Source organism: Panthera leo, chromosome B1, assembly GCF_018350215.1.
Source record: "Panthera leo isolate Ple1 chromosome B1, P.leo_Ple1_pat1.1, whole genome shotgun sequence".
Classification (NCBI taxonomy): Eukaryota; Metazoa; Chordata; class Mammalia; order Carnivora; family Felidae; genus Panthera; species Panthera leo.
Window position 1 is genome coordinate 626686 of NC_056682.1, and position 26277 is coordinate 652962.

Genomic DNA, 26277 nt, shown 5'->3' on the forward strand with positions numbered 1-26277 from the left:
CAAAAAGTATATGTCCACTGTAAAAAGCTTTCTTAAAAAGCCAATCCACAGAAAATTTTAAATGCTACCCATAATTCTACTTGAGGTAATTATTCATATTTGGATACATTTTCCCAATATTTTTATGTTACTTTTGAAGACACATAAGCTCCCAAACATAAAGTGAGGGAGACAGGAGGACGTGGTGCCCTCCTGGAGCATCGAGTTGAGTGCCTCCACAGGGATGGTTTCTCCTCTGGTTCCTGGGAAAGTTGGCTTCATGTGCTTTCATGTGTTGAGCTTGGAGATTTCTTTCAGAACAGAAATTCTTGGTGTCTCTCCATTTACCCTACTGACCAGTTCTGAAGTCTCCAGGGAGGAGAATTCTGAAATTCTAGTGATTGGGGGGTGGGGGGAACCCACTTCTCCAAACTCCATTGGAGTGAATGGTATTCCCCTTCCACTTCCAGACTTGTTCAGCTTTCTTGAAAATAAACTTTGCACTTTTTAAAATCCTATAAATATTTTCCTAAAACTCTAACACTGATCTTGACTTAGTAAGGAAATCACAGTCAATAGAAGTAATCCCAAAGAGATCAGTAATAATGAGTTGTTTGGAAAGCTGAAATTATACACAGCCTTTATCACCAAATGAAAATATCTCCTCTGCAATTCTGGGAAACCACGTTAAGACCATTTCTAATTGCATACGTTTATCCATCCAAATGGACATCCTTCTTGCGCAGCACGGCTGCTACCGAGGTGGACCTGAGAATCCGGGCCAACAGACGGAGGTTATAAGGGCCTGGCGACATGATCGGAACCTCTGGAGACCCACCACCAGACTACAGGTGGGAGGCAGCCTGGCCGACAGCAGAGAACGACTCTGAGTGTCCGACCCCTGCATGGGTACGTCCTGATGATGGCGCCCACCCAGGATGGTGGAAAGGGACACAGCCTCCAGCATGGAAGACCTGCCTCCACTGCTTGGGGAAACTTAACCCTAACTTACCATGTCTAACATTTATGAGTTTTTACCAAGCCAGATACGATTCATACACCATATCCTGGTTTTGAGGAAAAAGAAGCTAAAAAGACATTTTTCAGCCACATGGAAAACTCTACTTGAATAATTTTGTTGTGCCTGTGATACAGTGGTGGTTCAGGGGAATATCATTTTTAGATGTGTATACTGACAGCATTTAGGATTGAAATGTCATGATGTCTGTAGTTTACATCTAAATGCTTAAATGAATCGCTCTCTAAATGTTGAAAAGTGACTTGGTAGCTGGCCGGGCTGTCAGATGGCCTGTCACAGAAAGTGCTTCCTTTTTACATGAAAAGGGAAGAGCCCAGAGTGGAAGTCCCCGAGATGGCCGCATGAATGGCCTTCGATCCGTGGAGGAGGAACGTGGTGCTGGTTCAATCAGAGACCGTGGGTGAGAGGCCAGGATGCAGACCCGGAGGTGGGGGAGGCTTGCAGCAGAGCCAAAGGTGCCCGTTGAGGAGAACGGATTCCGTCCCAGCAGGTCCTCGGCGGTGGTGGAGCCCGGCTCCCCCGGAAGGAGATGTGCACGGAACTGCGTTCACAGCGGGGCGGATGGTGTAGGGCAGGCCTTCAAAACCAAGGACGTAACCGGGCTGTGTGGGTGACCGCCGTCTTACTTACAGAAAGGTGCCACCAATGCTTTATTGAGAAAGTCCAAGAATACTCGGAAGAGAAAGGGTTTGAACTGAAAGTCTTACTGGCAGATGACGCACCTGACGAGCCTATATTTTCACCTCTAGATACAAGCGCACGCAACCTCACTGCTTCGACCCCTGGGCCTGGGCAGCTGGCTGGTCACAGCCACTTGTGCCCACTGTGACTTTGTTCCACCCGCACACGGTGCAGACCTGATCTGGACACAACGTGCCGGAGGAAGGCCTTGCTGCTGCTGACCCCACCACAGTGCTGGAACCAGAGCCTGTGCTCCCAGGGCCAGCTTGGTGCGACCAAAGCACAATGGAGCTGCCAGCACGAGGCGACGAGATAGGGCAGCTCTGAGGGTTTAGGAGGGCCTGCCAAGTGCCCTGTAGAGGGACACCGGGATGCCCAGGCGCTCCCGACGCCCGCCGAGGGGCTCCGATTGCACAGGCACCTGACGGCAGTTACTACAAGGGCCCTCGATGGAAGTCAGTGTCCAAGCCGGCCCGGCGGTCACCCCAAGGTCATAGCCTCTGCAGCCACACTCCCAGGAGCAAAGAAATGACCGTTTCACTCCTGTGTTCTGCCAACCAGATGGCCATTCGTGGCCTGAGGCCGCGTCACTGCCCTCACTGCGACTGCCCTGTCTGGTCGTCACAGAAAGCAGAGTCAGCACGGCACAGTGGGGGTGTTTTGAGAAAGACGACACTCCCGTGACTCCTCCCACAGCGTGTTGTTATGACCATCACTGTGCCTAATTTATAAATTAGCTGGGCCGGGAGCCCAGCATCTTGTGACCAGCCCTCCTGGGACCTGAGCCGTGGCCAGGTGGGAGCCCCCGTGAACCCCTTGTACTGAGGATACAATGCCTCAGTGTGGCCCAGGCTGGGCCCGTGAATGGATCCTGTGGGAGCCCAGCTCCAGGGAACCGACGTCTAGAACCAGCAAGGACCTGCCCACGGCCAGCCTGACAGCAGACGAGTCCTCCGCGGCCAGCCAACCCACGCGTGGACGGGGACAGCTCCCCGGCCCCTAGGAGCCCACTGGATCGCTCAGGGAATGTCTGACGCCGCCTCATCAGAGGTTTGCACTGCTTTTGCAACAGAACCCACCCCGGGGTTCAGCTCCTCACCCGAGGGACGGTGGTGAACATTGATGGAAAAGTATCCCATCATTAGAAAAGCGGTCTTAGCCAATTAATCTTCGTGGCTTACTGAATAGTGCGCCACCTGCTGGTCTTTTATACAGGCAAAGAAAGACCCACTGAGGAATAAGCAGAAAAACCAGGAAACCAGGAGTAAGCAGGAGAAGAGAGCGGGCAGAGGAAGCTCCCAGGATGCACGGGGACCCCCGCACTGCAGGCAGGTTTGGGGGGCAGCTGGGACGTGGCCCCACGGGTGAGGCAGGGTGTGGACGACCAGGGTGATGGGACACGGACTGGCTCTCCACTGAGACAAGGAAGGGAAACTCCAGAGGCCGCAACCGCCACTCAGGACACCCATGGATAGGGAAGGAAATCAGTGCCCCCCCCCCCCCCCCACCCCCGTGCCTCCCCCAAAGTGCCTGCTCCCTGAGACCCACGGATGTCTGTCCACGTGCTTCCCCAGCTCTTGAGGTACGTACCTGTCTCCTCTGACACGGGCCACCTTCTCAAAGACTTATGTCTAAGGGATGGTCATCTTTTTAAAAGATAAAGGTGCTGGGGCACCTGGGTGGCTCAGTCAGCTGGGTGTCCCACTCAGGGCATGATCTCACGGTTCGTGGGTTTGAGCCCCATATCAGGCTCTGTGCTGACAGCTCAGTCTGGAACCTGCTTCAGATTCTGTGTCTCCCTTTCTCTGGCCCCCCACCCCGCACCCCACTCTCTCTGAAAAACAGGTGATTAAGTAAAACTGTTGCGGATGTGTTCCTGATGCTTAGCTACATGAAGGGAAAGACTGCTTATTACGACGCTTTTATCTTTAAGCCCCAGAGCACGCACACCCCTCCCCCACGCACAGGTGCTGCGACCTGGCTCCTGACAGACCGAGGGCGGAAAAAGGCAGATAGGCAAAAGATACATCTTGGAAACTTAGGTTGAAACTGGCATTTATTTATGAAAAAGTCTACACGTACTGTTTGCATTTTAAAATGAGGTTTAAGGTATCCAGAAAAGTGCCATTAGCTTTATAGTGGTTAAAGTCACCGGAGCATTTACCTTGGAGTAGACGCCAATAGTCATGCAAACTAATAATGAAAGAGGAAGTTGATTTTCTTTTTTAAAAAACCTCAGCATTAAGAATGGATTCTAACTTTCTTTGAAGCCACTCACTTTCCTTTAAAAAAACCAGCAACAGTAGGAGCAGCACAGAACACTTGCTCTTTACACAGTGAAGGTGCGTGTTCACAGGCTGCAAACAAAACCCCACATCAAAACCACATTCTCTTTAACCTGTGAACCACAAAGTTGCTTTGGTAAATTCTTAGCAAGGAAAAATACTTTTCTCCCAAAGCACGTCAATAAATATATTAAAAACCACAAACATACTTATTTTCATGTCGTCAGAGGCAGCAGAAGAGTTTATTTTTACATTAATCTTTGCAGACAGGAAAAATGCTTTACAGTGCACGCTCCACTTCCCATCTGGCTTTGTCTTCAGATTTGAGAAACAGTATTATGAAGGAGGAGGTTGCCAACCCCACGTCACAGACTTCCACAGCGGTGAGTGACAGGCACTTAGCATCCCCACATGACTCTGCAGCGGCCCACAGGGTGCGACTCACACCTGCCGGCCGGGACCCCCCCCCCCCCCCCCCCAAACGAGGCAGCTTCGCAGAGCCTCGGACACAGTGTTTATTTCCCCGGGCCTCTGGCTCCCGCTGCAGAATCCTTGCATAAACCCGCCACCGTGGGCATAGCTGGAGGGGACGCGGGGTGGCGGCCTAGCTACTGACCCATTTACCTGAGGAAACAAGCTTTCCCTGTAACGCGAAACCCCCGGCATTTCGAGGTTCTGACACAAACTGGACTAAACACCGCTAAAACGTGCCCCCCTTTCCAGACTTGGTCAGGTAAGCTCCTTGTTCAGTTAGCACAAGACGGGAGAAAGACAGCTACACGGATAGAGGACAGACGGACACTGTTCCCCCTTGGGAGTCCTGCCGTCAGGCCCGCGCGGTGACCCCCAGGAAGGTTAAACGAGCAGCACGGAGGAGGACAGTGTTTTTCACGAGAGGTATGCACAGTGTAACTGGAGGTTTTTGTTTTTAACCCAAACAACCCCTATGCCTTTTCTTTCAAACCACGTTACCTAAGACAGACTGGAGTGCCACCTGCCGTGGAGACCTGTGTGGCCTCCCTTCGAACACCCAACACCTGGACATCACAGAGAGGCACTTGCAGTGTTTTATACAGTTTAAACTCCATCAGCAAGTCCGGATTTGCCAGACACAAGAGTGTCTAAACTCAGTGGCTAAACGGATCCACACGTTATGGTTCCTTAACCTGCAATCAGAGAATGTGAAGATCAAGCCATGAAGTTCAGGACCAGTGAGAGGCACGCTTGGTCACCAGCCAGGGCGCACGCGGGTCGAGACCACAGCCACCACCCAGCACGCACACGCGACCCCTCCTCCCAGGGCACAAGACCAAGACGTGTGCACGTGGTGGCATTTCACGCTTGACCAAACGTAGCCTCTGCTTTCCCGGTATCTAAAATGAGAGGAAGTTCAACTTGCTGGGTTAACCGGGTTAAATGCAACTGAACGTGACCTCGGGAAGACTGGTCTGGCGCCCGGATGACAGACTCCTGCTGACGGGAGGACGGCGCGGCTGCTACGGTCTCGAGAGTCACAGAGGCGCACGGATGCCACATGCGGGGGGCGGGGGACATGATGAAGACCGCGCGAGGCGGCTCCGCGGCCGGACGCCAAGCTGTGGGGGCTGTCGTGGGGCCGCCTCGGACGCACACACCCCCTCTGGGGGCCCCCGCCAAGCCCGCAGAGGGGGACAGTCCAAATGTGGGCACGCAGAGGAGAGCCCCTGCCGTCCACACGAAAGGCCCGGACGCCCCGACGCAAACAGACACACCGGGAATCACCAGACCGAGAGCCCGCACGCCACCAGAGGGGCTGCGCGGGCCCCTCCGGGGGGCGGCGTGCCCGCAGGTCACTCCAGCTCCTCCCAGTCGTCGGTCAGGTGGCCTCGGCTCTGCCGTCGGATGCCAACCAGCTTCCCGGCCGACCGGAGGCTCCAGCGCGAGCTGTTCCCCGAGCTGGCCAGGCTGGTGTATTTGCTGCAGCCGCCAGCGCCCTCCTCCCAGCCCGGCCCGGACGGGCGGCCGCTCGCGGGGTCGCCTGGCCCAGCGCTCACGTCCTCCAGAGCAAGTCGGGGAGGCTCCCAGCCTTCGATCTCATCTGGCTTCTTTGACTGTATGTTCTGTTTTAAACCCAAATTGTCCCAAAATCCCGATTTCTTCTCTGTCTTCAGCTCTTCCCTCAGCCGTAAGTTAGCTCTGCGGGAGACAAGAGGGCAAGTGTCGGTGGCCGCGGCCCTCAGGGCCTCAAGGAGGGTCTGCTGTATGCACAGAACATTCTTTGGTGAAAACTTTAAGTCATTTAGAAGGTGAACACAAACCTACAGTGTCAAACTTGAAAGAAAAGAAAACTTAGTCCCTACACGTCAGAGAAACCAAAGGCCGTATTTTAAGAAGACGTGCCAGGCGGCACACAGGCAGAGAGCCGGCTCCCAGGGAGACACTCGAGTGTTTTGAGTGCAAGAAACGAGGGGTCAAATTCAGAAACACAGGGATGGACATTCCTCTTATCAAATCGGTCTTCAGCAGGCTTATCACACTTAGCAGGCTTGGCTGAAGCGCTGAGTAGGGAACTCGTGGAAACCATGCCCCGTGAAGACAGGACGCTGCGGCGGGGGGGGGGTGGGGGGGTGGGGGGTGGGGGGGCGGCGCAGAGCACCAGGATGTGTGCGTTGGGGGCTGGTCCCACAGCCGGACTGGACCGAGGGGCCCGTGCACACAGTCCAGCCATGGGAGCGTGCGGAGAGGTCACGGCCACGGTGCCACCCAGGCGTCCTTGGGCCTCAACTGAGCACCTGGTCTGCGGTCCGGCTTCCAGAAACTCCCCTCCAGTCAGACATGCCATTGGCAATACCACTCAGCTGTCGCTGAATTTGGTATTTTCGTGTTTAAATACACTTTTTAGAATTTCAGTTACAGTAAACGTCAATGTGTCAGTTTAAATATATTCAATTTTCCAAAATCTTTTACAGTTCACCAGTCCTTTGCATTTTTAACTTTTTTCCCTTGATTTTTTAAAGCCAGAATATCTCCAGCACGGCTACAGGCCCTGGAAGGCTAACGCGTTCCACTTACAATTCTGAGTTCAAGAGCTCGTCTGAGAAAACGCCTTCTTCCACTTTTCCATAACCTCTCAAAAGGTCCTTCTAGCCACCCTTGTGACCTTCTCCCAGAAAAACATTTTACTCGTTTTGTCTCCTGAATGTCAAAACTAGTACAACCCACTTCTGTCTACTCCCTGGGGAAGGAAACCCTCCTATCTGCCTGCGAGACGGAGGGACGGACCACAGTTTTGAGGTAACGTCACCTGCGGCACCTGCCTCCCTGGAGACCATAGCACTTGAACCCACGGAGACTTACCCTTTGGACTTGGGGGATTTACATCTTTCAAGCAGTTGCTGTTCATCGTCTTTATTAAACAGAGAAGTCACTTCCTTCCAGCCTCGGAAACTTGCTCCCTGAACCTAGTAAGAGGTTAGAAAAAGATAAAATCTGAGGTAGTAAATAGTAACGATGGAGCTTGAAGTTAGAAAAGAAACCAGCATGGCCTGCCTTCCTCCGCCGTGTCTGCACACGGGCAGTTCCCCCTGGCTGTAAGTGACCACAGAGGTCACACACACGGCACCCGCCACCAGCATGTCCAGGCCGCCAGGGTCACTCCCCCACGCTCCGGAACAGGCTGGCCAACAGTCCTATGTTGGGACAGCCGTACCAGGCTGGGGGGGGGGGGGGGGTTGGAGAGGAGGTCACTTTACTGAGTCTGTCCCAGTCCAGATGTGTCTCAGTCAATGCCTGGCACCTCAGACTCAAAGGTCTGTGTTAATACGGAATGGAGGAAAAGGCAGGTCCCCTGAGCAGGTGCCTTGTGCATGAACTCACCGAGCTGGGCCTGGATTTCTCTTGTTTGTGAGGGAGTGGAGGGGAACAGAGGGGGACTCCTAGGGGGCAGACCGAGCTTTCGGATACTTTGACATGTTAAATATGTAACATAAAGTGACTGTGGACACTGGACCAAGAGGCTGCATGATGGCCACGGCTTCCGACAGTATCTGAGAACAGAGAAAATGGCTCGTTAACGAACCTGCTGGGTGACCCGACGGCCCAGCAGCCCCGAGAGGGTCCAGCCCAATCCTGGGTGCGAGCTGGTCAGGGCCGCCCCATGGGAGAACTGTTCTCGATGAGGAGGCCTTTTCAGAGCGTGCAGATGAGCTGGGGAGACGGCTACGTCCTCCCGTGCTGCGGTCACCAGGCGGGGGGGGGTGGGGGGGGGGGGACGGACAGCAGTGCTGTCCGGCCCCGGGGTCCTCTTTGTTCTCAGCTTCCCTGTCGACTCTGTATCAACTTCTGCACGTTAATAAATCTCCATTTGTAACTTTTCAGTCTTTCTACCGTGTGCCCCGGCCGTTCCTCACCCTCCCCAGAAGCCAAAAGCTTCTTTTCCCAGGAAGGTCAGAGTTCGTGGGCTCATTCTGTGGGACATCAAATCCTCGTTAGTTCACAGATCTGTTGAAGACCTGGGTTCAGGCAGTGAGGATGGGGGTCTCTGCGGACAGGTGACACTGGAAGAGGCAGAAGTCACATGGAACTACACGGACAGATGATAGATGGCAGCAGGCCCACAAAGCAGAGGAGCCGGCGGTGAGTTCGGTGGGGCGGGTGGAACCGTGTGCAGCCGCGGCCGGCTGGGCACTCGGCTCTGTGGGCCTGACGCCCGTGCCACAGACTGAGCTCTGACCACAGTGGTAGAAAACTAGACAACATTAAAGGAGGAAAGCGAGAAACTCAGGAACACCTGGAAATTGAAAACCATTCTTCTGAACAGCCAATGGATCAAAGGAGCAACTGAAACAAAAATCTTGAGACAAACAGAAATGGAAAACAACATACAGAAACCCGGGGCATGTAGCAAAAGCTGTGCTAAGAGGAAGCTCGTACAGAAACAAGAAAGACTGCAAGAAACCAGCCAACACTGTGTCTCGAGGTGCTAGAAAAAGAAGAACAAACTGAGCCCAAAGCTGGCGGAATGAAGGAAACGGTAAAGCTTAGAGGAGAAATAAGCGAAAGACAGAACATAAAACCGACAAATCTTTAGCTAGACTCACCAAGGAAAACAGGAGCCACGTGAACAAAATTTTATGTAAAAGACAGAAGACATGACAGCCGATAGCTCATGACCACAGGATGGTAAGAAGCTATGAACAACATACACCAGCAAACTAAATGACCTCGAAAAAATGGATAAATTCTTAGAAACATACAACCTACCAAGACTGAAGTAGGAAGAAATAGAAAATCTGCACAAACCATTATTACGAAGGAGACTGAATCCGTAATCAAAAGTCTCCCAAGGAAGGAAAGCCCTGGACCAGTGGGCTTCACTGGTGACTCTACCGAACACTTTAAAAGAATTAACACTAATCCTTCTCAAACTGTTCCAGAAACTAAAAGAGGAGGGAACACTCCCAAACTCATTTACAAGGAAGGCCCGCATTATCCTAACAGCAAAGCCAGAAAAGGACACTTCAAGCAAAAAAAAAAAAAAAAAAAAAAAAAAAAAAAAATATGGGCCAGTACCCCTGATGAATATAGATGCAAAAATTCTCAATAAAATACTAGCAGACCCAACTTCACAGCACGTTGTAAGAATCCCTCGCCGTGGTCAAGTGAGATTTATCCCTGGGATGTGAGAATGGTTCAAATATGCAAGTTGATAAACACAGTCCCCTTCATAAATGAAAGAATCAAAGGAAACACTCTTACCTCAGTAGATGCAAAAAAAGTATTTAACAAAATGCAACACCCACTCATGATTAAAAACTCAACAAATTCGGTATAGAAGGAACAGAACAACTGAGTAAAGGTAATAAATGACAAGCCCACAGCTAACATCGCACTCAATGGTGAAAGGCTGAAAGCTTCTCTCAGATGAAAAACGAAACAAGGATGCTCACCCCTGTTCAACCTAGCAACGGATGTCCTAGCTAGGGCAACTGGACAAGGAAAAGGAGGAAGGGGCGTCAGAACTGGAAAGGATTATGTGAAACTGTCTCTGTTTGCAGAATACATGATTTTATATACAGAAAACCCCACAGACTCCAGCAAACCACTGTCAGGTCTAATCCACGACTTCAGTGCATCTGCAGCGTGCAAATTAACATTCAGAATTCAGTAACCTTTCTTTATGTTAACAGTGAATTTTCTAAAAAGGAAATAAAATGCTCCCCTTTACAACAGCATCAGAAACAATAAACTACTTAACAATAAATTTAATCAACCGGTGAAAGAGCTCTACACTGAAAACTACAAGACACTGGCGAAAGAAAAGTGAAGAGGACAGAAATAGAGAGAGAGTATCCTCTGTTCACGGACTCCAGCGATACTGCCCAAATCTCCATACTTCCCAAAGCTGACTACACACTCAGTGTGATCCCTGAATGATTCCAATGGTATTTTTTTTTGACAAACAATCCTAAAAATGTGTACAGAACCACAAAAGACCCCAGATAGCCAAACCACTAAGAAAGAAAAAGTGGGAAGCTCCACGCTCCTGGATTACGAAGCTGGCATAATAAAACCCCATGGCACTGGCAAAGACACAAGGACACACAGGGAACAGAACCAACAGCCCAGAAATAAACCCTTATACACAGTCACCTGGTACCTAATGACAGCCATTAACATTCAGTGTAGAAAAGACAAGTTTCCTCAGTAAAAGTTTTCGGGAAAACTGGCCCACTGTCTTGTAGCACTCACAAAAATTAGCTAGAAATGCATTAAAGACTTAAATTGAAGACTGGAAAACCATACGGGGCACCTGGGTGGCCCAGCTGGTTAAGCATCCAACTTCAGCTCAGCTCATGATCACAGTTCATGGGTTCGAGCCCTGTGTCAGGCTCTGTGCTGACAACTCAGAGCCTGGAGCCTGCTCCAGATTCTGTGTCTCCCTCTCTCTGTGCCCCTCCCCTGCTCACGCTGTGTGTGTGTCTCTCTCTCTCTCAAAAATAAACATTTAAAAATGTTTTGAAGGAAAGAAAAAGAGACTGGAAAATCACAGAAGTCCTAGAAGAGAACAGGACAAAGCCCCTTGACGTGGGTCGTGGTGATGCCTTTTGAGTGTGACACCTAAGGAAGGCAGAAGCAATGAAAGCAAGACTACACAACTGGGACCAAACCAGAGTCTGCACAGAACAAATGACCAGCAAAATGAAAAAAAAAAACAAACAAAAAAACACCCCAGCCTGCAGAATAAGGAAAAAATGTGCAAACCATGTAGCTGATAAGGTGGTAATATCCGAAATATATAAAGAACTCTACCTTAATAACAACAAAACAATAATCCTATTTTAAAATGGGGAAAAGGTCTGAATAGGAACTTTTCCAAGGCCACGTATACACTAAGGTGCTCCACGTCACCCGTCACCAGGGAGATACGGGGCACTTCTGTCACAATGTCGGGACTCAAAAACTAGAAACTGCAGGTGCTGGCGAGGATGGGGAGAAACCACTGGTGGGAAGGTACCTGGGTGCAGCCACTGTGGAAAACTGTGCAGAGGTTTCTCAAACGACTGAAAATGGAAGTACCATGTGATCCAGCATTTCACTCCAAGGAGGCAAAACCGACACTGAAGGGGCACCCGCACCCCGTTTTCAGAGCAGCATGAGCATTATTCACAAGAGCCAAGATAAGGAAATAGCCTGAGTTTCCACTGGCGCATGAAGGAAACGTAGTACACACACAAGGGAATAGCATTCAGCCATAAAACGAGAAGGAAGTCCCGCTGTTTGTGACAACATGGATGGACCTCGAAGGGATTGTACCAACCGAAAAATCAGAGAAACACAAATACTGGGATCTCACTTGTTAATGGCGTCTTAAAAACAAACTCAAGAAAAAAGCGAACAGATTTGTGGATACTGGAGGCACAGTGAGGGGGTGCGGAATTGGAGGAAGGGATCAAGTGGTACAAACTCCCAGCTAGAAGATAAGGAAGTACTGAGGTGCAACGTACGACATGGGGACACGGCCGAGTCTGTGATACACTGGAAACCGTCCGTACATCCTGAAAGTTCTATGAAAAGAAAAAACATCTTTCCTTCTCATGTAGGTGACACGATGTCGCTGTGCCCAGAATTCCAGCCGCCGTGCTGCACGTCTGGTGCTCAGCGGGGCTGTCTGCAGCGACACGTCCATAAAATGAGAAATAAAACAAGGGAACCTGCAAACTTCACCTCCTTGGATCAGGATACAGACCCTTATCCACGCCATCCTTCAAACTTCAGTCTCACACTTCATTATCTCCAACAAGATGTCCCCAAATTACTTGAAAACCAAATAGAGAGTCATCTGCATTGTCTTCGGTTGCTCCTCAGGCAATAAAATGCTAGGCTGAAGTGCTTTAGTTACCCCAAGGTAGCAAGGGCAAACTCTTTAATTCCTGGCATCATGAGCAACCCCAGAAGCACCTGTTCACGGTACTAGAAAGCAGCAGCTACTGTCTCCAGGGGCCTGCTGCAACTCTTGGTCCAAAATGTACCAATACACAGATTTTACCACAACAGGAAAAACTACACCAACACTGAATGGTGATGGGGGCGTCTGGGGGGCTCAGTCAGCTAAGTGTCTGACTCTTGATCTCAGCTCAGGTCATCATCTCACAGTTCATGGCATGAAGCCCCGAGTCAGGGTCTGTGCTGACAGTGCAGAGCCTGCTTGGGATTTTCTCTCTCTCTGTCTCTCTGTCCCTCCCCTGCTCGCATGTGCAAACACTCTCTCAAAATAAATAAACCTAAAAAAAAAACAACAGAACCCTGAATGGTGACGGATGAGCCACACCATTTCATTGGAGAGGACAAAGGGAATATTATACCAAAATACCTCTGAAAAACAGGAACTAATGCAGGGACCCCAAAGAAGAATACGACACAGCACACTGGTTAAGTCCCACACATGCCACGTAACCTGTGGGCACCGGTTCCGTCCATGTCCTGCGTAATGTCAATACTTTAAAAAAAGCAATTAAATGTGTGTACTTTTTCAAGGTATTTGAGTTCACAGGGGATTTTTAGGGGAGAAAGTTAAAAATCGTTGGGTCAGGCATGCCAATATTTTATTAGGAGATCACTGTTGTCAGTAATTATATGGTGAGAGTTCAAGGTCAGTGTGTAAGTCACCAGGTGTGCGGTGTGTGACCTGGTGCGAGAGACTTACGTATATGAACCCACAAGTGCTCTGATGCCCAGAATCGCTCGCACGCTAAACGCATCTCCTGGTGTCTACGCAGAAGAACCGGAGAACCACGTTCCCAGCCACGGTGGATCGCATGCGGGGCTCCCGGGTCGCACTCTGCACCCAGGGAAGGGAGGTGACGGCGTGTCGTGTGTGTTGGCGGCAGGGCCACGGGAACCTCCCCAGAGCCTCTCCTTGGCATCAGCATCAGCCAGCGTGTCCTCACTCTGCCTGAAAGCCGTGGAGACGACACCTGCTCTACAGCCTCGCTCCCAAGCTACGAGCGGCCCACGCGGGAATGGGCACGGGCTGCCGTGTCTCAAGGAACATGGAGAGCCACAGCCAGGCCAAGGGTTCCAATTATGGTGTCATTTTCAAAGACTTTTTCTAAACCATTCTAAACTTGAGAACTCACAATAATCTTACGTTTACACACCCAGAGGTTACTGACACACTGGTAATCCTGGAGAAAATGCTTTCACCACCCAGTTCAGGCCTCTAGGTCAAACTGTGAATCCATATCCCCGGCTCTGTAGAGCTGTTGGGCCACAGGGACAATTCTGACCGGGATACTCAGCAGCCCACAGGAAGCGCACGCTGAAAATACCTTAGAGCAACGTGGTCTGACTCCGCTGGCCTGGAGAGAAGCTCGGAGGCCTCGCCAGGGAGGCAGAGACCTGGCCTTCCTGGCAGAGGGAGGCACTGGGCCAGTGTGAAGCCGACAGGGGCAGCCCGGTTCCCAAGCCCTGCTTGTCCCCACTGTCCCACCTGGAGGACCGGATGACAGAGACGTCTTGGGTACACGCAGACGCAAAGGCAATGGTGACAAGCATCCCTCCCTCCACTGAGGGCGTGTGGCTAACCGGGGTCCTTGAGGTGGGTAAGAGTGAGATGGGCCGGCCCTCCGCCCGAAACAAGGGGCCACCGGCCGCCCTGCTGGAGAGCCGGTCTTCTGAGACACCAGGGGCGCCCGCTGACGGCCCTCGGTCAGGCTGGGGTGAAGCGTGAGTGGCACACACAGTCCCGAGACCAGCACAGTAAGCGACCGTGTCCTGCACAGGTGCTCCCTGGGGGCCTGCGGGTCAAAGGCACTTGTAACCACAGGGCGCAGGAGCCGCACGCGGCCACTCACTCTGAGGTGCACAGTCCCGTGGCCGTGCCCACGGACGGGACACACACAGGAACTCAGGACCATGAGACGTGTGTGCACGTCTCTTCTTTCACAGACCCCGAGCATCCACGCCAGCTCGGAACCGTTCACGTGGGTGGAAGCGAAGACGGAAGCCTGGGATTCAGAGGAAAGCGCATCTTTGTGTGGACAAGGCCAGCGAACAAGAAAACACACTCTGTAGTCCCAAAGGGGGTCCAAACCGCATGCCCGTCAGCAGAGGGCTCAGTGAGACAGCAGGGTGCGTCTGCACCCAGCTAGAAGGGCCCACGGGCGCGACCACGACACTGCCAGCAGCATGTGCACACGAATCACAAAGGCAGAATGCCAACAGTCCCCACTCCCTACCGGGTGGTGCCCCTGTGCGTGCAGGTGCAGCCATGTCTAGTCTTTATACAGTTACCTGTACGTGTTCACGTACATGTCCTGATGGAGCCATCCCTGCATGGGGTATTAAAGTTTTTATGTGTTTACGCCTGTCTTTGAGACGTGTATCTTCTATGCCAACAGCACAGCAAGGAAAGAACTGGTTGGCTGGCAAATTAAAAAGAGACTCCTTGTTCACCCTTTGAGTGTCTTAGTTTGGGCAGTTGTAACAGACCACAGACGGAGCGGCTCACCCAACACTTAATCCTCCCAGTGCTGGAGGCCGGACGGGCAGATCTGGGGTCGGGTGAGGGTCCACCTCCTCCTGGTGCACAGACAGTGTCTTCCCTGTGTCCCCGTGTGGAGGAGGAAGGGCCAAGAGCGCCGTGGGGTCTCCTCTGTAAGGACCCTAACCCCATCACGGAGGCTGCACCCTCACGACCTCCTCTCCTCACAAAGCCCCCCTTCTGAACTGTCACCGTGGGGGTTAGGTTTCACCGAATGAAATCGAGGGGGACACAGACACAGCCCATAGCACTAGTGAACATATAATCCACCAAAAACGTATATGTCTTGAGCTGCCGTCCTAAGACCTGGTAAGTCGGTGTTCCTCCTCTGAGCCACAAAGGCAGCAAGTAACTGAGTCACTGTTTTCTCAGTTCTCTCCGGGGATTATGACCTGACCCCATCCTAGCTGCACAGAAGAGGAAGTAATTCACCTTGTATCACATCTGAACTCCTGCCAGATAAGCAGACTGGCACAGGCTCCCATCGCAGCAACCCCTCTCAGCCCCTCCCACCTGTGGGAAGGGGCAGGAAAGAGGGCACACGGTGCCCCCCACACAGCGACACTCAGGCGGCCCAGGAAGTGAAAGACAGGCAGAGCCCTCCACGTGGCCTGTCCTCCTGGTCCGTAGGTAAACACAGCTCACCAGGAAAGCAGGGAAGACAGGGCAGGGGTTGGGGCCGGTGGGCAGGCAGGGCAAATCAAAATGCAGATGAGGACACGAAAGGGAGACCAGACATTACTGAAGAGATACGAAGTCAAATGGGAGAAGAACCACGTGCAAGAGAGAAAGGTTTAGGACAGAACAAATGTAAACGCTGTTGCGTCCAGATGCGAGTTTCACGAGGAAACACGAGACGATGGTGGGGAACGCCAGCCGCAGCAGTGCCCCCGGCACAGAACAAAACCTCTTCTCAAGCCCACACGCACACACGTGGGGACAAAGGACAGCACGCACGTTTACACCTGCTGAGAAAGACCGGTTCCAGGAGGGTGGCAAGAGCCCATGTTGTCAGCACGCCTCTGGGCAGCAGTGGAGGCCGGAGGGAGACGTCCTAAGGGACAATAACTGCGTCTAGAATTTTGTGCCACAGGTGACATGTGAAAGCAAAAAACCACAACAAGAAATAAGAGCCACTCTCCGACCGTGGAAAGCGTCTCTCATGCGGAGGAGCTCGTCCTGCAAGTGCTCCGCTCTAAATCGCCCCAACAGGGAGGGCACCGTTCACACACACAGCATGCACTCTCTACAGAACTCCTAGCCCATATACTGCAGAGTGAGCACTGCACTCGGAAGCGGGGAATCCAGTGTCTTGAGGGATAGCTTAAAACATTAAAAGTGATAAATTCTGAAGAGCAAAAATTATGGTGGAGAGGGAACGAGTTGGGAACTGCTTCTTTCACTTGTAACTTTATAGGTCTTTTTTAATTGGAAAAATAAAAAACAAGAAAAACACTAGGAACGGTTGGCATATATAATGATAACATCCAGTGACCTCTCCCAGCCTGGCACTCAGACAACAGAGAAAAATAACGGGCATCCAGATTGACAAGGAAGAAGTAAACTTTCACTATTTGCAGATGACAGGATACTCTATGGAGAAAATCCGAAAGACTCCACCAAAAAATGGCTACAACTGATAAAATAAATTCAGTAAAGTGGCAGGATACAAAATCAACATAAAGAAATCTGTTGCATTTCTATGTACCAATAATAAGGCAGCAAAAACATAAATTAGGAAAATAATTCCACTTACAAATGCACCAAAGATAGTAAGATACCCAGAAATAAACCTAACCAAAGAGGTAAAAGATCTGTACTCTGGAAACTATAAAACACTGATAAAAGAAACTGAATAAGACACAAAGAAATACAAGGACATCCCATGCTCATGGATAGGAAGGACAAATATTGTTAAAATGTCAATACTACCCAGAACAATCTACAGAATTAATGCAATCCCTATCAAAATACCAACAGCATTCTTCACAGAGCTAGAACAAACAATCCTAAAATGTGTCTGGAACCACAAAAGACCGCAAATAGCCGAAGAAATCTTGAAAAAGAAAAGTAAAGCTGGAGGCATCACCATTCAACTTCAAGTTATATTACAAAGCTATAGCGATAGAAACAGTATGGTACTGGCACAGAAATAGGAAGTACATCAATACAACAGAATAGAAAACCCAGAAATGGACCCACAACTATATGGCCAACTCATCTTCGACAAAGCAGGAAAGAATTTCTGATGGAAAAAAAGACCGTCTCTTCAACAAATGGTGCTAGGAAAACTGGAGGGTGGCATGCAGAAGAATGAAAAACTGGACCACTTTCTTAACACCATACACAAAAATAAATTCAAAATGAATGAAAGTCCTAAATATGAGGCAGGAAACTATCAAAATCCTAGACAAGAACACAGGCAGCTACCTCTTTGACAATGGCCACAGTAACTTTATGAGACACGTCTCTGTAGGCAAGGGAAACAAAAGCAAAAGTAAACTACTGGGACTCTATCAAAATAAAAAGCTTTTGCACAGTGAAGGAAACAACAAAACTAAAGGCAGCTTTGCAAATGATGTAGCCAAAAAGGAGTTAGTACCCAACCTGCATAAAAAATTTATCAAGGGTGCCTGGGTGGCTCAGTCGGTTAAGTGTCCAGGTCTTGATGTCGGCTCAGGTCATTATCTCACTGTTAGTGAGTTTGAGCCCTGCATCAGGCCCTGTGCTGACAGTGCAGAGCCTGCCTGGGATTTCTCTCTCCCTCTCTCTGTCTCTGCCCCTCCTCAGCTTGCTCACGCACTTGCTCTCAATAAATAAATAAATAAGTAAATACAAAAAAAGAACTTCTCAAACTTGATATCCAGAAAAGCAATTAAACTATAAGAAGACATGAACAGAGAATTTTCCAAAGACGAGGTACAGAAAGCCAACAGACACACGAAAAGATGCTTGACGTCACTCATCATCAGGGAAACGCAAATCAAAACTACAGTGAGAGATCACCTCACACCTGTCAGAATGGCTAATAAATTAGCAACACAGGAAACCAGTGTTAGCGAGGATGTGGAGAGAAAAGAACCCTCTCGCACTGTTGGTAGGAATGCATCCTGGTGCAGCCACAATATTGAGGGTCCTCAAAAAGTTAAAAATAGAACCACCTGATATTCAGCAACTGCACTAGGTTCTTGCCCAAAGAATGCAAAAGTGCTAATTCAAAGGGATACGCGCACCTGGCTGTTTACAGCAGCATTATCTACAACAGAAAAACTATGGAAGCAGCCCAAGTGGCCATCGCCTGATGACACACGTGCACACACACACACCGGAATGTCACTCAGCCATTAAGAAGAATTAACAACGATGTGGATGGAGCTGAAGAGGATAATGCCTAAGTGAAAGAAATCAGTGAGAGAAAGACAACTTACGATTTCACTCAGATGTGGAATCTGGGAAACAAACCAGCAAAGGAGAAAGAGAGAGACAAACCAAAAAAGAGACTCTCGACTGCAGAGAACACATGGGTGGTCACCAGAGGGGAGGGGGTGGGGGGAGGGAAGCAGGTGTTGAGGACAAAGGGTACACTTGTGGTGAGGGCACCGGGTGTGGTGTGGACGTGCAAGGTCACTGTATTGCACACCTGAAACTAACATTACACTGCGTGTTAACTACACCGGATTAAGATAAAAACTTTAAAAAATCCAGCCTTCAACATGAATTTTATAAAACGAAAAACAGCCAAGTAGAAAAATGGGCACAACAAAGGAAAAGCCAGTCTCTGGACACATGGTGTCCAGAGATGGTGACCTGGGAGCCGCCTGGGAGACCTGGGTCTCGGCCTCGCCACCTCAGGTCAGCTCCGCAAGTTCACTGTATCCATGCGGGTGGAAGAACAAAGGCTCTCGGTGCCGGCTGAGCTGCTGTCATTTAAATAGCTCTCCTATTCCGCCCCGGGTTGTGACCCAGTTGTGATCCCTGCCAGGAGGGGATGGCTCGGCTGATGGGGCAGCGCCCACAGGGGCTCCTCAGGTTTCTCTGAAAAGCTGAGACGCTGCATTTGGCTGCATTTGGGGTAACGTGTTCCTTTCTCTCTTTAGTCTTCTTTGTCTCTTTAACCTTGGGACGCAGCAGTGACGTGCTAATTAAGAGTCCTGAGGCCAGGAAACAGTGACAGAAGGCAGTGTCCCTAATCAATTTGTTTACCGAGTGAGTGCGAGGATCAAGTCTACAAGATGCTCAGAGAAGGGAAGTCGGGGGCACTGCGGAGACTCGGGACCAGCACACTCAGTCCAGCACCGTAAAACCATCTGCACTTAATACCCACAGACTGTCAGGAAGAGGTGGGTAAGCCGCACGCGACCTGTCAATCCTGTAAGTGTGGCCGGCACACACCCTCAGTCAACCCACGTCTTCACACGCTAGCATTTACATTTCAGACCAATCAATGTGCCAAAAACCAGCGAGGACGGCGGCGAGACAGTCACTCGGACAAGTGAGCTTGTGTTCTTTGCTTGGGCACATTCTGCAACCCAAAGTTAATAATAATAAACCCACTCAGAACTGATTTTAAGTGGCATTTTTAATCATTTCCCATCCCTAGAAATTTCTACCTTATGTCCTTCACAATATCTGTTTGAAAACCAAACGGTAAACTGACAGTGGTGACTACTTATTTAGAGCAAGGAGAATCTGGAGCGGCGAAGAGGGCATTTGAACTTCCCACACCCAGCCGCCTAACAAAGTATTTCGTGGAAATGAAAATTAACCTTCCTAAATGACGAGTTAACGTTCAGTCTACACAAACCGTAACTGCATGGAGTCTTGAATGCTGATGGAAACAAACGTGTTAATCAGAGCACGTGGAGGGCTTCGGCGATCTCACACCGAACAGCACGCACGCCTGTCTGTGGCACAGAGCGGCCTGGCGCGGCCTCCTGGGCACAGGTGCCCTCCCGTCCAGCAGGCACCGGACACATTACTGCTCCGTGGGAATCCACGCGCACCTGTGGTCGGCACTCGTCGGCTTCAGTAACCGGCCGGCGGCAGGGGTGGGGGGGAGCGGGACTCGGAGAGCTGGCTGTGAGCCAGCGGCAGCATTTGCAGCTCTGGAAGCAAAAGACTCTCTATCCAAAGGGGCTGACCTCCTATTAAAAACAATTCACAAGCTCTGCTCAGCATCAGCCATTGCTGGCTTTCTAGATACCCCGTAGGCTAGAACAGAGCGATATCCCGTAGGCTGCAAGATTTCAAGGCAGTCTGAACTTGAAAAAGTTGGTCCATTAGTTGTACCTGACGGATGTAAATCTGCCTCCTAGTTCACCTTGTGTCAAGAGCTAAAACTGGACCTAACCTGGTCTTATTTCTTGGGGGGTAATAACTGAAAATAAAGGTTTTATTTCCATGCTCTCTTCTTAAAAGTAATGAAAACAATCAAACAGGAGTCATTTATCATCACGTGTTTTCTGACCTGTGTGTGCACCCCCAAGATAATGATCATATTTCATTCCCCCCCTCTTCTATCTAGATTTTGTTTACGTGGGGTTTTTGTTAAACCAGGCTGTTGGATCTCACTTGGAAGGGATACCAATTACAATTAGAAAGCTGAATTCTTCACTTTTAAAATCAATTTCAGGGACTGACATGACAATTGGCATTTCTCTCAGAAACCACGTTTTGAGTGTGGAGGTTAATTGTATGGAATGCCACTCTTTTTTTTTTAAACAAATGGTTCAATATAAAGAAAATCCCTTAATCAATACAGATCTCTGAGTAATAAAAGAACAGATACATAGATAGATAAAAGTAAAGACGCAGTAAAGACATCAGTAAAGACACAGACGTGACCATGAAGACCAGGAAGTACAATAAATGAAATAAAAACTTACTGGCAGGTTTCAGCAGGTCTTAATTTGGAGACTAAAGACCCCCCCCCCAACCCAAAGAAGGATCAGCACAGATCGATTACGAAGCCAACAACCAGGGACAACGAGAATGAAGAAAAACGAGGCAGCGGCACACGCCCAACCAAAAGCGCCAGGAGAAGGGACAGTCGACAGAACGTTACCTGGCTTCACTGAAAACCGAAAACCAGTATGTCCGGAAAGCTTAACGAAGTACAAATGGGGTGAACACACACCCGCAAACACACACACACACCAAAACCCACCCGCCGCCGGTTCACGGGACACCGTCCCGACATGAAGCACCAGGAGTGGTCTCTGTCCTGCAGGACTGACCTGCCCGCAGCCGGACTGCAGGCGTCCCGGGACACCCCCACTTCGGATGGAAGAGAGAGAAATGCAGGGCTCCCATGATCCGTTCCGGTACCAGAACTGAAAGAAAACTTCACAGAACTAAGGAAACCTCCAGACCGAAGACTACAGGTGTCAGCCGGGCAACGGCCGAATGAAGAGACACACAGGGGAGGCCGTGCAGGGCCTCGGCGCCCTCCTCCAGGGCCGGCCCGCTCTTCACCCCCCACCCCCTGCACCTCTGTGTGCTCACCAGCCACAAAGCTCCACTAAGTCTCGTGTGCAAAGTTTTTATTGGAGTTTCATGCTGCAGCATGACTGACTAAATCACTGGCCAGAAGCTACATTTCAACGTTCAGTCTTCTCCCTTCTGGAAATCTCAAGCCTCTCGTCACAGGCCTGGTCCTTCTGGTGACGAATCCTCATCTTCAGTCATTGTGTTAGCAAAACAAACGCTCTTCACATTCAGGAAATCTCAAGGATTTTAGAGCTTCCGCGCTAGGTATCAGGAGCAAGGACCACATACATTTTTTACTACACCACACAAAGACAAGGAGAGAATCTTGAAAACTACAAGAGAAAATGATTAGTCACTTACCAAGGAAGCCCTAGGAAGACTGAAAGCTGAGTCTCCCAAGACAACAGTGCAGGCGAGGAGGCCGTGGAGTATCACATCCAAAGCACCAGCAAACAACTGCTGTCAAACAAAAAGCCTTACCCATTAAAGCTATCTTTCAGAAAGAAAGATGAAATCAAGACTTCCCTAGATAAACAAGTTTGAAAGAATGTGTTGCCTTACAAGAAGCACTACAGGAAGCCCCTTGGGCTAAAAGCAAGTAACAGTGAGCAGATCCGCAGGGAACACAAAGAACATGGTAAGGAGATGAGGTCATTTCATATAAAACACAGTATACGGTCTCCTTTTTTGCCTTCTTATAATTAACTTAAAGTATATAATACAATATGTATATAATACAATGTTGGGCCCACAACACCTATAAATATAATGCATGTGTAATGTATTTGCCAGTAATGGCATAAAGGAAGTGGGTGGGAAGAAAAGTGTACTGGACTAATTACTACAGGCAGTAAGTGATAAACTAAAATGTTACATGAGAAAATACACACAACACAAAAGGGAACAGAAGAGAAATAGAGAAGCAAAAAAACCTGGGACACAGAAAACAAAAAGCAAAATGTCAGATGTAAACCCCACCACAGCGATACTATTACATGTAAGTGGATTAAATAATCAGTCAAAGGCAGAGACTGCCATACTGAATTATAAAATCTGATCCTACTAAAGGGTGCCTACAGGAAACATACCCTAAATTCAAAGATACAGGAGACTGAAAGTAAAAGGAAGAGAGATCATAGAAACAAGCAACCACACACACACACACACACACACACACACACACACACACACAAAGCTGGAGCAGTTCCATCAGTGAATAAGATAAACATTAAAACTTCAAAAGTTGCTAAAGATAAAGAGAAATTTCACAATGACAAATGGATATGACAATTAAAGACATACAGACTCATACTAACAACAAAATGCAAAAGGAAAAACGGGGGCGCCTGGGTAGCTCAGTCAGTTGGGCGTCTGACTGTATTTCGGTTCAGGTCATGATCTCATGGTTTAGGAGTTCAAACCTAGTGTCGGGCTGTATGCTGACAGTGCAGAGCCTGCTTGGGATTCTTGCTTTGTGTGTGTGTGTGTGTGTGTGTGTGTGTGTGTGTCAAAATAAATAAATAAACTTAAAGTTTAAAAAAATAGGGGCGCCTGGGTGGCTCAGTCAGTTAAGCATCTGACTTTAGTTCAGGTCATGATCTCAGTTTGTGGGTTTGAGCCTCGCGTCGGGCTCTGTGCTGACAGCTCGGAGCCTGGAGCCTGCTCCGGATTCTGTGTCTCCCTCTCTCTCTGCCCCTCCCCTGCTTGTACTCTGTCTCTCTCTCAAAAATAAAATAAAACATATTTTTAAAAGTAAAATAAAAAGAATGGGGCGCCTGGGTGGCTCAGTCGGTTAAGCGGCCAACTTCGGCTCAGGTCATGATCTCGCGGTCCGTGAGTTCGAGCCCCGCGTCGGGCTCTGTGCTGACAGCTCAGAGCCTGGAGCCTGTTCCGGATTCTGTGTCTCCCTCTCTCTCTGCCCCTCCCCCGTTCATGCTCTGTCCCTCTCTGTCTCAAAAATAAATAAACATTAAAAAAAATTAAAAAAAAAAAAAGTAAAATAAAAAGGAAGCAAAACCAGACAGAAATAAAGGGAGAATGAGACAAGCCAACAATGAAAGGTGTGCCACTATCAAACACGAACACCCCTACACATACAATAAGCCACAGGAGCAACAAAAACACTCCAACAACAGAGCACACTCTGAAGTGCGCAAAAGAGCAAGGTACAGGAGGGAATGTACACCAGACCCAGAACAAACCTCCTTATATTTGTTAACAGGATGAACTCCTTCTGAGTAGGTTCTCTGACAACAGTGGTATGAGTTCAGAAATCAACAGCAAGAAAACTCACAAATACTGGAAATTAAACAACACATTCCTAAACAACCACCAAGTCAAACAGGGACTGAAAAGGGAAACCAAAAATAGTTCGAAATAAATTACAGACAAGACACAACCTACCCAAACTCATGGGATTCGGTTAAGCAGTGCTTACAGGAAAATGTTTACCTTTAAATGTCTATATAAAGAACAAGAATTTCAAATCAATAATCTAAACTTCCACCTTAACACTGGAAAAACAAATAACCTAACACAAAGCAGAAGGAAAGAAATAAAAAAGATGAAAGCAGAAACCAATCAGAGAGAAGAAAATAACAGTTAACAAAAACAAAAGCTGGCTCTTTCAAAAGATCAACAAAATTGACAAATCTTTAGACTGACCAAAGGAAAAAGAGAGGAGACTCAAATTACTAGAATCAGTAATGAAAGAGGAGACATTATTATTGACTTTACAAAAATAAGGATAATAGGGATGCTTGGGTGGGCTCAGTCAGTTAAGTTGAGGCTTGATTTTAGCTCAGGTCATGATCTCAGGGTTTGTGAGTTCAAGCCCTGAGTCAAGCTCTGTGCTGACAGCGCAGAGCCTGCTTAGGATTCTCTCTCTCCCTCTCTGTCTCCGCCCCTCCCCCATTCACAGTCTCTTGTGCACTCTCTCAAAATGAGTATTTTTTTAAAAAAAACCTTAAAAAACGAGAATAAAGAACTCTGAACAACTGTACGTCAACAAATTACATAGCACAAATCAACTTCCTACATAGACACACTACCAAAATGGACTCGAGAAAACAAAAAATCTGAATAGACCTGAAACAATCGGACAGACTGAATCAACAATCCAGAAGCTATCCTAAAAGAAAGGCACAGGCTCAGATGTCTTCACCACCGAATCCTACCAAACACTTAAAAGAATAAATATCATTTATTCACAAATTCTTCCAAAGTATGTAAGAGGAAGAAACACTTCCTAACTCATTTTCTTTTTTTTTTTTATTTTTTATTTTTTTTAAATTTACATCCAAATTAGTTAGCATTTAGTGCAACAATGATTTCAGGAGTAGATTCCTTAGTGCCCCTTCCCCATTTGGCCCATTCCCCCTCCCACAACCCCTCCAGTAACCCTCAGTTTGTTCTCCATATTTAGGAGTCTCTTCTGTTTTGTCCCCCTCCCTGTTTTTATATTATTTTTGTTTCCCTTCCCTTATGTTCATCTGTTTTGTCTCTTAAAGTCCTCATATGAGTAAAGTCATATGATTTTTGTCTTTCTCTGACTAATTTCACTTAGCATAATACCCTCCAGTTCCATCCACATAGTTGCAAATGGCAAGATTTCATTCTTTTTGATTGCCAAGTAATACTCATTGTATGTATCTACCACATCTTCCTTATCCATTCATCCATCGATGGGCGTTCAGGCTCTTTCCATACTTTGGCTATTGTTGATAGTGCTGCTATAAACATGGGGGTGCATGTGTCCCTTCGAAACAGCACACCTGTATTCCTTGGATAAATGCCTAGTAGTGCAATTGCTGGGTCATAGGGTAGTTCTATTTTTAGTTTTTTGAGGAACCTCCATACTGTTTTCCAGAGTGGCTGCACCAGCTTGCATTCCCATTCTAACTCATTTTCTAACAGAAATATTACCCTTATACCAAAACCATACAAATACATCATAAGAAAAGGAAATAGACCAATATCTCGTACAAGTATAAAGAAAAAAATCATCAACAGAATACTAGCAAACTAAATCCAGCAAAAATTAAAAAGCATTGTGCACCATAGCTCAGTGGGAATTATCCCAGGAATGCAAGGTTGGTTCAACATTTGAAAATCAATAATATAATAAAATCATTTCATGAAAATAAATAACAAAAATTACATAATCATCTCAATAGAGAAGAAAAAACATTGGACAAAATAAACACCCTTTCATGATAAAAATATTCAACAAACTAGTAACAGCTCTCCCCTGGTAGAGGGCTATAGACTATTTCTACTTTTTTCCTTATATATGTGTGTATATATTTTATATAAATGCCCTACCTAAAACACATGTAACTTTTCTAATCAGAAATTATTTTAAGACTGGGCAGCTCTTGATCTCAGCTCAGGTCACGATCTCGCAGTTCCTGGGATTGAGACCCGTACTGGGCTCTGTGCTGACAGTGTGGAGCCTGCTTGGGATTCTCTCTCTTTGCCCCTCCTCTACTCACACACACTCTCATTTTCTCTCTCAGAAAAATAAATTTTAAAAATTGTCTAAGAATAAATTATTTTTAAGTGTTTTTAAGACCCATTTTAATGTATTATTAGCACAAAGTCTGTTATTCTGACCTACTATCTAATGTTAAACACATAAACTGGAAGCAGTCCATTCAAGTTTAAGTACAATTTGCATACATAATTACAATAAAACTCACCGTAGTCTCTAAGTATGGCAGCAATAAATTTTAAGTGTTTGTTTTTTTTCTTTTTTAAAAAGGACTTCCTCAATTTGACAA

At 48.2% G+C, this 26277-nt stretch overlaps 1 protein-coding gene across 2 annotated transcripts in view; it reads right to left on the reverse strand.

Moving 5' to 3' along the window:
- Positions 1-3737: 3737 nt before the first annotated feature.
- The window catches only part of LOC122217305 (testis development related protein), a 40611-nt gene continuing 18071 nt past the window's right edge, over positions 3738-26277 (reverse strand). For both annotated transcript variants that reach the window (XM_042934138.1, XM_042934139.1), the window contains exons 3-4: positions 7321-7424; positions 3738-6159 (exon numbers count right to left, since the gene is read on the reverse strand). In XM_042934138.1, coding sequence (XP_042790072.1) covers positions 5814-6159; positions 7321-7424 — 450 coding nt within the window. In that variant the 3' untranslated portion in view covers positions 3738-5813. The remainder of the gene's footprint in view (positions 6160-7320; positions 7425-26277) is intronic.